This window comes from Podarcis raffonei, chromosome 8, assembly GCF_027172205.1.
Source record: "Podarcis raffonei isolate rPodRaf1 chromosome 8, rPodRaf1.pri, whole genome shotgun sequence".
Lineage (NCBI taxonomy): Eukaryota > Metazoa > Chordata > Lepidosauria > Squamata > Lacertidae > Podarcis > Podarcis raffonei.
The window spans coordinates 72,923,802-72,936,302 of NC_070609.1; the positions used below are offsets into that span (position 1 = coordinate 72,923,802).

At 46.5% G+C, this 12,501-nt stretch overlaps 1 protein-coding gene across 5 annotated transcripts in view; it reads left to right on the plus strand.

Moving 5' to 3' along the window:
• The window catches only part of C8H1orf159 (chromosome 8 C1orf159 homolog), a 37,092-nt gene extending 25,287 nt beyond the window's left edge, over positions 1-11,805 (plus strand). For 3 of the 5 annotated variants that reach the window (XM_053400792.1, XM_053400795.1, XM_053400796.1), the window contains 7 exons: positions 3,364-3,439; positions 6,007-6,111; positions 7,564-7,629; positions 8,394-8,528; positions 9,218-9,244; positions 9,668-9,712; positions 11,266-11,805. In XM_053400792.1, coding sequence (XP_053256767.1) covers positions 3,364-3,439; positions 6,007-6,111; positions 7,564-7,629; positions 8,394-8,528; positions 9,218-9,244; positions 9,668-9,712; positions 11,266-11,360 — 549 coding nt within the window. In that variant the 3' untranslated portion in view covers positions 11,361-11,805. The remainder of the gene's footprint in view (positions 1-3,363; positions 3,440-6,006; positions 6,112-7,563; positions 7,630-8,393; positions 8,529-9,217; positions 9,245-9,667; positions 9,713-11,265) is intronic. The other 2 variants (XM_053400793.1, XM_053400794.1) reach the window with 2 other exon arrangements.
• Positions 11,806-12,501: the final 696 nt, after the last annotated feature.

Sequence of the window (12,501 nt, forward strand, 5' to 3'; positions counted from 1 at the left end):
TTTATAAACTGTGCAAAGTGGGGAATCTTTCTCCTCTGAAGCAGAGCAACCTAGCCCGCACATCTGTAAAAGTAATCCATATTATGCTTTCTGTGTGTGCCGTTCTGTGTCCTCCTCCCCTTCTGTCCTTCCACCAGATGGATGAAGCCTGCCCCAATCATTACAGGTTTGATTTACAAAGCCGATCAAGGCTGAGTGATACACTCTTTCCCCCATGTGTGCTTTTAATCTCCTTTACCTGTTTGTTTGTGGGTGACTCATCATATTCATCTTGATTTAGAGCCTCTAGGGAAGAGGACGGTGGGTTACTTGTACTGTACAGTAACAGAAGAATTCCCTGAGCTGCAAGCTTGTAGTCTAATTTTAGAAAAACCTGCCCTCTTTCGCTGAAGAAAATCCCGTTCTCGGTAAGAGGATAGCCGTTTGTTGCAACGCCTCACAATCTCACCAGGTTGTTATCGAGTTGCTTCCAGATACAACTCAAAAAGGGTTCGATCTAACCTTTTCTGAAAGCCCTAAACTGTCTGGGTCCAGAATACCTCCTCCTCCCAGACAAACCTGCTTGGCGTGTTAGGATCTTTTACAAATGCCTTTTTCTATCCGGCCACCCATTTCACTTCTGAAGGTCAGGGCTACCAGAGGTGGGGTCTTGGGAGAGGAACTGCAGCTGAGCAGTTCTTTCCTGCATGAGATCTAAGGTTCATAATCGGCCTTCGCCTATTTAAACCATGCTGGACTCACTGCTAAGCCAGGAGTGTTTTTCATTGAGGTTGTATTTGGGCCTTAAATTATTTTAAAAGCTTGATTTAATTGTTGTAGTGGGGTGTGTGGCTTTTTTAAAGTGGAGTATAAATGTGCTAGATTACGAATAGGGACTACTTCCCAAGATCTGCTCTACCTTGACTAAGAACCCAGAACAGATTGTTATCTCATCCAGACCAGGAGTTTGGAAGCTGAAGTCCTTGGGTTAAAATGCAGTTCTCTCTGTCTGGCCCTGGAGACCCTCCCCAAGCCACGCCTCCTTCTCAGGCCACACCCTCTCTTCCTAGGCCACACCCCTCGCTGGTTCTGATCTGTACCCACCTCAAGTGCTTTTGTGGGGCTAGAGTGTGCCCTCGAACTGGGTGAGCCCTCTTGCTTGCCTCTTGTTGACCGCTGGAGAGGTGTGGGTGTAGATGGGAGGGTGTTGCCTACTTACAAGTTTCTCATCCCTTGTTATGCCCATGTTTGCCTCTGGTGCCCACCCACCACTGGTATGCCCCCACGCCCGCCCAAGGTTGCCATTTCACCCGCCTGAAGCAAGAGACATTTGAGATAGCAATTTTTTCATTTGTGATTTTTATCTGTGAAACAGGCTATAGTATTTCCGCAAAGCAGCTTAAAATTCAACGCACAGTGCCAGTGGCAGGTGCTGTGTCTAAATGAAATTATTATTTATTTAGTCGGCAAATTTCATAGCCTGCTTTTCCGCAATTCTTCTGGCGGCAGGTTACTGTTAAAGTGGGGTTGGGGAAGTACCAATAAAGTTGCAGCAATAGCAATAAAACATTGTCAAGGGAGAGAAGGAAACAAAGAGCTTGGCAATTGGGCAGCACCTTAGTCATAAAAAGGCTTGCCTGAAGAGACCTTGACGGCTCACTTGAAAGGGCCACGTCTCCCGACGTTGTCTCGCCAAGCGCAGTGGCGGGTTTCTTAGTAATTGGAGTCTCTCATGTCATTGGAAATTTCCTTGGCCCGAGCTCCATAAAGCTACTTAATTAATAATTAGCAAGGATCTTCAGCGGTGGAAGCTTCACTTTTCTGAACCCTTTACAGAACGATTTTATGAAGAGATCTTAGGCCAGTTTCCTGTCAAATAGCAAAAAGGATACATATGGTTTATAGATACTGTCTGTCATGACTGTCTGGGCGCATCTCTGCATATTCCAGAAAGGAGCAGCTCCCTTGCCAATGTATGTGTGAGTGTGCGTCCGTGCAAACATGCGCCCTCCTCCACAACCTCATCCCTTGCTTCAAAATGTCATGCATGTTGTTGACAAGAAATATATGGCATCCGCCTTCTCGTCACAGCGTTTTTGCCTGAAGAAGAGCTGGCGTGTTGTTGCTTCCCCCCCTATGCTGTGTTGGCACTTTCGCTTGCACCCAGTGAACATTGGAAAAGCTTGATGTTCCACTCATGCTCTGCGTGTTCTGAAAGTACATTGAACCCCTGCTTCCTCTGGTTCTCTGCTTGTCTTCAGGTGCCATTTTGGATGGGCCATTTCAGAGCATGTGGACCCTATTTCTATAGCATGGTTAGCCAGTCAGACCCAGTGGCCCAAGCTGGGAGTTTGTGACACTCTGGCACAGGGTTAGAGTTATGCATAGGAAGCTGCTTTCTACTGAGTCAGATCATTGGACCATCAATCTCAGTAATGCCTGCACTGACTGGCAGCCACTCTCAGCGGTTTCAGGCAGGGAGTCTTTCCCAGCCCTACCTAGAGATGCCAGGGATTGAACCTCAGGTCTTCTGCATGCAAAACAGATACTCTACCAATGAATACTACCTTCCCCTGCTCCCCACTTGGCAAACATAGAACAGGGGTGAAAAATGGTCAGTTGGGTTCTGCTGGTAGATCTCTGGATAATTTGCAATAGGCCGGCAAAGGGTTTCTGTCTCCCAATTGGTCTAACAATTGGCACAACAAAAGGGGCTTTTCCTTCTCTCCCGCCCCCTTGCCCCCTGCTGAAATGAATAAATCTGGTGACGGGATTACAATGGGTAGGTTTGTAGCAGGAAAAGGTGTGGTGTGTGTACACAGCCTGGATCAGCAACACCTGCAGACCCACAACTTCCTCTGGTAAAGGTGAACAGGACTTGAAAGCAAGGCACGCCCATCCTTGAGCATCTACAGATTCTCCTCACCAGTTAGCTGTGACTGCATACAGGAGGAACTGCTTGGTCTTCTTCGTGTGCATAAACGGTTGTGCAAATCTCTGCTGTGAGAACCCGACTTGGGGGGGGGGGGTGTTCATTCCAGATGTGAAGATCCGCCCTATGAGAATGAATCGTTCTTGTTTTCTTTCTTTCCTCCTACCGCTGAATGTTTTTAAAGCCACCCCTTTGGGAAAGGTTGTGCTGTGTACACTTTGCAAGGAATACTAGCCTCTAAGCTTTTTTCCTCCACACACAGTTGTTACTCAACCCCCCCCCCCAAATCAATGTTATTCATGCTTGTGTGTGGGTTGTGAGGCTCCCCTCTACTTATTAGGCAATGTCATGAAACTGGAGTTCAGCTGAGCTTGCTCTCTTGGTGTGAAAGTGAATGGAAATTTTTACATGAACTGAGAATCTTTATTTTTCTCTCCCCTCTCCCTCTCTAGGAATCAGAGTTAGAATGTTGTATGGATGCAATGGAGACCAATACCACCTGTCTAGCCGAGAACCAGTGCAGTCCAGGTAAGTTATTGGTGGTTGTTACACACTAATCCAGTGGTTCCCAAACTCCTTTCCCTACAGGGCACTTGAAAATGTCTGAGGGTCTTGCTGAACCGCTTAATCATTTCTCTTCCCACTTTAGCCATCGTATTGCACTCTGTATGGATTTTAATTGCACTTTTAAGCAGCTGCTTTTATTTATTTTTCTATATTGTATTCCTCAGGAATACAATATATAAGAAATAAAAGAAGCAATAAAAAGGAGCATTTGTGGTGGTTCTTCCTACACTTTTATCCCCACAACAGCCCTGTGAGGTAGACTAAGCTGAATGATGGGGATTGGCCCAGTGTCAACCTAGGTTTTAAACCAGAGTCTCCCCAGCCTTAATTGGATAACTTTCGCCCTGTGGTGATGTATGTTAGGGCATCAGGAGACCGCTCCCAGACAAAGCTGCAGTATAGACCCACATATTTAGTTGCAAGCCTCTTCTATCTAGCCTTGCAGACCCTTTTTCTAGGGTAGGGGAAAGCAGAGTACAAACTGATTCTTTAGGTGCTTGTCTGGCTTAATTATATTCTATATCACAGCAATTATGTCCACATGCTTCTGCGCAACCAACCCTGCGTACAGCCACTTGCCACAGCCCAGAAATACAATTTTCCAAAGAATGAGCTGATAATTTTTGCTGAGCGTAGCCTTGCATCTTGGGCACGGTAGGGAAGGTAAGTGGCATAGGGACTTCCAGTCAAATGACCAAAGAACGTGTCAGAAAATTCTGGTTGACAAATCAGTGGCCCATTTTAAAACTAAAAAGTTAATAAATTGCTAGCTCCCCCCTGTCTTGGGTTACATTAATGTCGTAACATAACCTTTTGAGGTTTTGTTGTTGAGAGTGATGTATCGAGGAGGGGAGCTGCTGAACAGTTGCCAATAAATTCCAGATTTCGGTTTTTCATATATTTCAAAAGGTTAATCGATCACAATCTTCAGTGCCACTAAAAGAGCTTTGTTGTCATTTTCTCCTTCCTTTTTTTATATTACTGTCAGATAGCTTTGCCCTCCCAGTAGGTCTGTTTTTATGTTTAGATTAAATGTCAGATGTAATTTATCACCAAGGGTATCTAATGTGCCGCTTCCAGCTGAGGGAAGCGGAACAGCCGTGTTTGTTTCCCAATCAGTGCCTCGCTCATCATGTGCTTTATGGAATAATTGATCCCCATCGTTGGCTGCGGAGGGCTGCCCTGGTGAGGCTACTAGGCAGCCGGTTTGGGCTCCTGAGATCAAAACAGCAGCTCTCCACGGCTGATGCACTCCAACCATTTGTCCAGAAAGGTTGAATGGGGGAAAAATAGCTTTGCCCCCTTCCGTGTTGCATTGCAGAGTGCCACGTTAAAGTAAGGACAGAGCCCCCTGAGGAGCTTACAAGTTATGGGCATAGCTGTCAACGTTTCCCTTTTCTTAAGGGAAATTCCCTTATTCCAAATAGGATTCCTCGCAAGAAAAGGGAAAAGTTGACAGCGATGGTTATGGGCATAAGAACTCCCCTGCATGATTTAATCAAAGACCCACCCAAACCAGAGCTTTGCCTACATTAGGGCAGCTAGATGCTTCTGTGAAGATAACAAGCAGCAGATAAAGGCAGTAAACCTCCCCTGTTTCTTCCTTGCTAACAAGGGATGAATGCTTGGGATGGGTGGAGTTGTTCCAGAACAAGTCCATTTTGGGGGTCTAATCCAGCCCTCTGGTTGATTTTACTTCAGGGTAAAACTTCAATCCCCATGCATCGGCCCTCACGCATGTTCACTTCATCAAATGTGGCCCTCTTTGAAAAAGGTTTGGGCACCCCTACTCTCCAACTTGGAACTCTCTCCTTTTTACCCAGCATCCATTCTGACCTGGGGCTTACAGGGCAATAATAGCACACAAATCCATCAGGTTCTGGCAGTTCATGGGGCAAGTCTTCAGCCACGTTCCAAAGATGCAGTTGTTATGTTCCCAAGGAGTGTGGTGGACTCGCGTGTTTCTCAAAAATGAAAGGCGCTTGCCTTCTCCACCCTGCTTTTGCTGCCTGCCTCATCGGCAGTGAAGGCGGAGACATTAGGGCGATTGGCATTGCCCCACCAACCTCAGCCAAACCCCACCTGCCTGCCCTCTTTTTTACAACTGGTGAGGGACGGATTCTGTCCGTGCTTGGCTCTGCCTCCAGCTCCTGCTGACACCCCTGCTTTCTACACAACGGGCACCAGCAACCACAGCTAACTGCTGTGTTTTCAAGCTGTTTGCAGGGAAAGAACCTGTCGTAGGTGAAAATTCGAAAACATTGCGGGGTGCGCCTAAACCCCTCTCCATTCCCTGGGTCGGGGCCCTCTTGCTCACGAAACTATTTGAATTCTGTCACTCAGACCTCATGCGAGTGTCCCAGGTGCTATGCAAGGAGCTGTGAGGAAATGGGCCTTTGGGGCAGTCAGACGAATGAAGCGGGTTTCATCCGATGCTTGTTTGTGCATGAAAGGCACTTTTGAGGCTTCTTTTTTTTACTCTTCTCATTCTGCCTTCATCCTTTTGTTCCCCACCCCCTCGCATGCAGGCTGCTACAGGCGGTGGAATGAAGATGGCAGCAGCAGCTGCATCAAATGTGATAACGAAACTGTCGCTGCCACGCCAGCGTACAACCTGACTGACTGCCGAAACAGTAAGCCATCTATGCGGCGTGTTCTTCCCCGATTTGAGCCTTTATAGGAAAGGCGCTCATAGGGGCTTCTTTCTGTGCTTCCCTTAGTTTAGTTTAGACTTCTAAGTTTGGAGGAAAGGTGCAGAACAGGTGACACAGCAGAGGTGGATGAAGTCACGTGTCACATGCAGAAAGTGGACAGGAAGACCTTCCCTCCCTCTCCCATAACAGGAGAATTTGGGGGCATCCAGTGAAGCTTGGGAGATTCGGCACAGGCAAAAGAAAACACTTCTTCACACAGCACATGGTTAAACTGTGGAACTCCCTCCCACTGATAGCAGCCAACTTGGATGGCTTTAAAAGAGGATTGGACAGATCAATGGAGGATAAGGCTTATCACTGCGATGGCTGTGTTCTACCTCCACAGCCAGAGGCGGTATTCCTCTGAAGACCCTTTGCTGGGAATTGCAAGAGTGGAGAGAGCTGTTTCACTCAAGCCCTGCCTACAGGCTTCCCAGTGGTTTGCCACTGTGAGAACAGGATGCTGGATCCTGATGGGCCATTAGGGTGATCCAGCTCCAAGGCTCTTCTTAAATTCCTTCTCAAGCATCCTGTTGATGCCCTTATTCTCTAGATTGATTGCTTCCTCCCAACCATCCAACAGAGGTCACTACAGAGCACTTTTAGGCTTACTTTCCTGAGATACAGTTGTTCAAAGTTGTAATCATTCTTCTGTTAGCCATGCTGCATATTTCCTATAGTGCCATCCATGCACATGGTGCATTACAAAGAGCAGGTGTAACGGATGCTTGGGGGTGTATCCGGAGTCTCTTACTCTGAGTAGGCCCATTGAAATTAGTGAAATGACCATGAACTGCGAAGCCTCTCAAGTTTATATCCTATCTTATCCCTAGACGGCCTTAAAACAGACAAAGCTTAGCTTCGACCCTCTTTTTCCCACTTCACGTTAGCCGCAGGGGGAAATTACTGGCTGCTTTACGCTGGGAGACAATGGGAGGTGCTCCCAAATGTTCCAAAGTTACATAGAGAGAGAATTGCAAAAGTAAGACTGTGCTGTGAATACCGAATCAACACTAGTCATGGGGCAGGGAGGCGGGGAGGGAATGTGTTTAGTAAATAGCAGTCCAGTGGCTCCTTAGCAGAGCATCACCTGCTTTGCATGTCGGAGGTCCCAGGTTCAGTCCCTGAATTATCCAAATATGGTTGGATATCTTGGAGAGTGGCTGTCAGTCAGTGTAGACAATACTGAGTTGGATGGACCAATGGTTTAAGGCAGCTTCCTTCGTATCTTTCAAGGAGGGGAGTCTCAGCCTGTTGCATTATACGTAAGCACAAAACCTAAAGCAGACTAAAGGGCGGTGTGTGTGTGTAATAGGTAGACCACTTCTGACTTGAACCTAATGTGAATTAGGTAACACTTTTTGCTCCTCTCCCCCACTGGTTCCCTTGCAGATGGTGGCAGAGGAATGAATTCCCAGATGAATCTAACTACCGTAACCCCAGTTACTCTGGGTGTAGGTGAGTAATTCTTGGAAGTGGGCTGTGTATAATGAAGGGGGCTGGATCAGAAAGGGCTGCTGACACCCCAGTGTTTGTTCAGGTAGCTATGGCCTTGAACCACCCGCCAGGCTACTTCCATTTTGCCCCACACCTTCGCACCATCTGAGCCAGATCAGCGGCCTCAATTGCTCTGTCTGTGAAATCTCCCTTCTGTTAATACTTCTGTTGCTTTAAGACATTCATAGCCCCCTCCCATCCCACCTCAGGGAGATTTTCTCCCACTTTGCTTCTGGAAAAGGAAATGGGATATAGCACCCTTAAATAGACAAATTTGGAAATGAACAAACCTCCAGAGTCCAGACTGCATCCATCATCTCTGACAGTTCTTTTTTTTTTTTTTTAACCATTAAAGATGAAATTGCTCCTCTTCTAACAAAAGTATGTGTCCTGCTGTTGGAAACCAGTTGCTGTCACCCCCTAAAAAAAACCCCAACAACCCTGAAGATTGTGTCTGACACATAATTTCATTGTGTATATTTGTTGATTTTACCTGGTTTTATAATTTTATTATGACTTTTTAAAGTCTGCTTTAATTGCTTGTTTTTAATGAATGCATTGCACCGTTTTATGGGAAATGGCTTATTTATGTGTGTGTGTGCTTTTGTTTGATGGAGTGGCATATACATTTTTTCTGAATAAATAGTGATAGTTGTGGGGACCCAGTTTTGCCTGTGACGATGCTAGGAGGCCTGTTCAGCCTCTCTCTTGTCTCTCCCTCACAGGGGGCCCAGAAGTAGCTGCTTCTCTTATCTTTGGGACGTTCGTCATCAGCCTCTTCCTCATACTGTGCGTTGCTTCGTTCTTCTACCTCAAACGTGCCAACAAACTTCCAAATCTCTTCTACAGAAGGAACAAAGGTATGCTGCTTCTGTCGCTTCCATCTTTAGCTGAATTTTTTTTGAGGTGGGGTTGGATCCAGATCAATGTGTTGTCACGTCACATCTTTCTTCCATCATGGAACTCAGGATGGCTTATGTGGGTCACCCAGGAGGTCTCCCACCTAGGCATTGACCAGACCCAGGCCTGGTTAACTCTCAGCAAGATGCAGCACCGTGTGCCCTCAGTCCATGCCCTAGAATAAGTCTTTCCCCAACCTAGTATTCTCCAGACGTAGTTAAAATGCAGCTTCCATCATCCCTGGCCATTGCCCATCCTGCCCGAGACCGATGGAAGTTGCATTTCAGTACACTTCAGTACACCAAAGGAGGCATTGGCTTTCAAGCTAGACTGTTCCACTGCCCAGCAGTTCTTAGTGCTGAGACATTCAGCTGAGTCTACTTCCTTGCAAACTCCCACCCATCACTTCTAGCTCTGCCATCTGGAACAAGAGAGAGCAAGTTTTGTAGCAGTGAGTTCCATGAGTACACAGAAGCAGCACTTCCTTGTCCCAGTCTTTGGGGATTTGAGCTGACCAGAACTACTTCCAGGTCATTTTGAAACAAGCATCCAGTATAGGGCAGCTTTGTGTTGCAATTCCTGCAACTGACATTGGACCAATTAGATCACTAATACTACTACTCTCTCTTTTCTAACCCTTCCTCTTTAGGGTCTGTTGTACAGTCTGCTGAATCAGTAAGTAAAACTCCAGCCTTTATAATTAATCTTGCTTAACAGGAGTAGCAATAAGTCTGGGTTTCTGGACACGGGCTTCAAGCTTCATTAAAGCTCTGTTGATCGCTTCTGTTGAAACCATTCCTAGTTCATCTGTTTTGGGGTTGTGGGTTACTGCTTCAGTCTGATGACTGAATTGTAGCAGAACTGTGTTTTGGGTTTCAAAACCTCTCAAATTTGTGCTTGATGTGGGGCAGTTCCAAGAATGCAGTTTCACTGGAATTGGGGAAAGTTAATGCAGCTTGGGGAGGACTGTACCACCTTAGAGGTGTGCACATATATATGTGTAGAATTGGCTCTCAGATACACTGGAAAGTTTGGAGGAAGTCGTATGAAACTTAGAAGAAAGTTCACTACCCCGAAACTTCTGAGATACCCTAATCTTCATTCTTATCTTTTCAGGCATCAATGTTATCTCCACCGTCCTCAGGTAACGATTCCACCCACCCCCACCCCATCCCTTTGGTTTTTGCTCAAAGTCCCTTTTGTCAAGTGGTGGCAAGGGAAAGGAAAACTGAGAGCCCTTGCCTGGAAACTTTATTTTTAAAGAGATATACGGCCTCCCCCTTTTAGAGTGCCATTTTTGTTTGCATCTTGATTTGTGGAGAGTTCCTTACAATAATCGCCTAAAAACCAAAACCTTTCTCGATGGCACCTTGCGGCATTAACACTGCTAATCAGGCCCCTCTCCGGTCATAAATGCAAAGCTTATATTGCCTCGTGAAAAGGTTCTTTCCCCCCGCTTTAATAGCATATTTGGTACCTAAGGGGGGTGTGCTTTAAAAGTAGATGGATTTCAGGCAGCGAAGGGTTTTATGGGCGCTTGAGAGAGAATTACTGAGCTGGTCCGGGCTTCTCGCAGCTCAGACTGTCTCCCAGGTTCCCAAGTGGCTCATTCTTAGTCTCGGTGGATTGAAACGTGTCATACAGCTCAGAATAGATGACAGATGGAACACAAAAAATACAGGGGGTGGTTTGAGTTCTTCCCACCCCGCCCACCCATGATTTCTTTTCTTCTACAAAATAATTATAAAAAGCATTTGATGCTCGAAACCATTCCTATTCCCTAGAAGTGCATGTAGTCTAATTGGAATATATTTCTTCTTTAAAGCTTGTTCGTACAAGAAACCCTTGCACATAATGATTTTTCTAAAACAAAAAAGTGCACGTGTTTTATTTTTCCATTTATATCCCACCTTTTCTCCTAAGCTGCTCACGGTCTGGCATACATGGTTCTCCCTCTCTTCCAGTTTATCCTTACAGGTTAGGCTGAGAGACAGTGACTATTTTGTGGCAGTTTTGAACTGGGGATTTGACCCCTAGTCTGACACTCTTAACTGCTATACCACCCTGGCTTTCTATTTTTTTTGGGGGGGTGGCTCTTAATCCAGAAATCCTTTCTCTGCCCCCTACATTTTATATTTTGGGTCAGCGATTTCTTGTGATGCAGTAATCACAAAATCAAAAAAAGGTGTAAATGAGTCAGATATTTGGCAATGGAAGCCAATTGTCTTTTCAGTGCCTGCTTGAAGGGCTACTTCATCCAACAAATGCTTTTTGGAGAGATCTTTCCCAGTCTGCCTCTGTATTGGAATTTGTTTTTCAGATGTGTTAATTGTTTTTATTGAGAGCAACAGTCAGTGTAGACCCTACTGAGCCAGATGTACAAATTTGACTGGACACCGTACACTTCCTATGTTCCTAGCAAGCACAGCCAGATATGGATGATGGGAGTTGTAGTCTTTCACCCTCTGGTGGGCCACAGGTTCTCCCACCTCTGCTCTAGGAAAACCCGGTGCTGACCAGGGATCTTAAATAACTTCCAGCCACAAGCGAAGTGACCTAGTTCTCCCCCTCTCAAAAATCAAGAAAAAATTGGGGTGCAAGGAAGCAAAATCAACATCTAAAGCTAATCCCTCCCCAAATTTCCTATCTTAAGCAGTTAAGGTAATAGCATCTCCTTTACACTTTCCTTTTCTGCAGTCCGCAAACCCCGCTACGTCAGAAGAGAGAGGTCACTGATGACATCCGGTACCAGCACAACTATTTCTGCAGAGACCAGAGTCAGCAATGTGTAGCAGCCAGTCTTTGGATTGTAAATACTGGCGTGGGCGGCACGGTGCCCATGCACCCGGTTGCTAGCAAAAGTGCCAGGAAAACAGCTGAGAAAGTGGCCGGCTGGGAAGGGGGAAAAGATGCCAGCAGCTTTGCATCCAATGGGCTTGTGCCAATGAAGCATGGAACGAAGACTCACGATCAGAGGAGTTCCAGAGAGGGGAGCCAGTTCAGTTAACTGCTCTCAGGCAGGCTGCCAATTCTGTTTTCTTTCCTGGATCGTAGCGAAAGACTCTCCGCTCCCCTTTTGGGACACTGCGTGCTCACTGCACGGCCGCTCCAGCTCCACCATCGTCTCTCTGACTGTCAGGATTCGGAGGTCTGGTTGGCAGCCTGGCTCCTGCACTGCTGGGCCATTTCTTTTTGAGGAGGTGAACTGGCTTGCGGTGCCCGCTGCTCAGTGCGAAACACAAAAGTGCCATGTTTTTTTAATGCCGGTGGGAAGCGTTTGGCATCTCGTAATGCAAAATTTTGCAGCATGCCTTCAGGTTCTGAGATGCGAGCTGGGCTGCTAGCCAGGAACTGCTCTTCCAGCACACCATGCAAGTCGCTTGCTCTCTCTCTTTTTAAACAAGTGGGTTTTGAACGAGGCCTTAAGCTTATTGCAGTGTTGTCATCGCCGAGCCGCTGAAAGATTTTATTTTCTTCTCCCCCCTCCTCTGTATTTCATGATGGTGGGCAGTAGAATTTCCTTCCAGCTTTATCCGCTGAGCACATCCACCTCTAGGAGGCTCTGCTGGTTTTTTGATGTGTGTGCTTGACAGCGCACAGAGGCAAGGGTGGCCAAACCATTGTGAGCAAGAAGCACACTCGGTGGCCTCTCATCTCCAAATGTTTGGAACAGGAGAGGTGGGAATTTGCAAATACTGCAATAGTTGATCCATTCGTTTTGTATTTTTGTACTTTGTTTTCCTACTCCTCGAGCTCTGCATCCATCCTGGGGAACCTACAGCCCTCCAGACCGCTAGACTACAGTTCCCATCGTCTCTGATTGTTGGTTGTGTGTCTTAGGGCTGGCGAGGGTTGGGAACATCCAGCAACATCTGAAAGGCCACAGGTTCCCCACCCTGGCTTTCTGTATCCTTTATATCAGCAGTAGTGAAG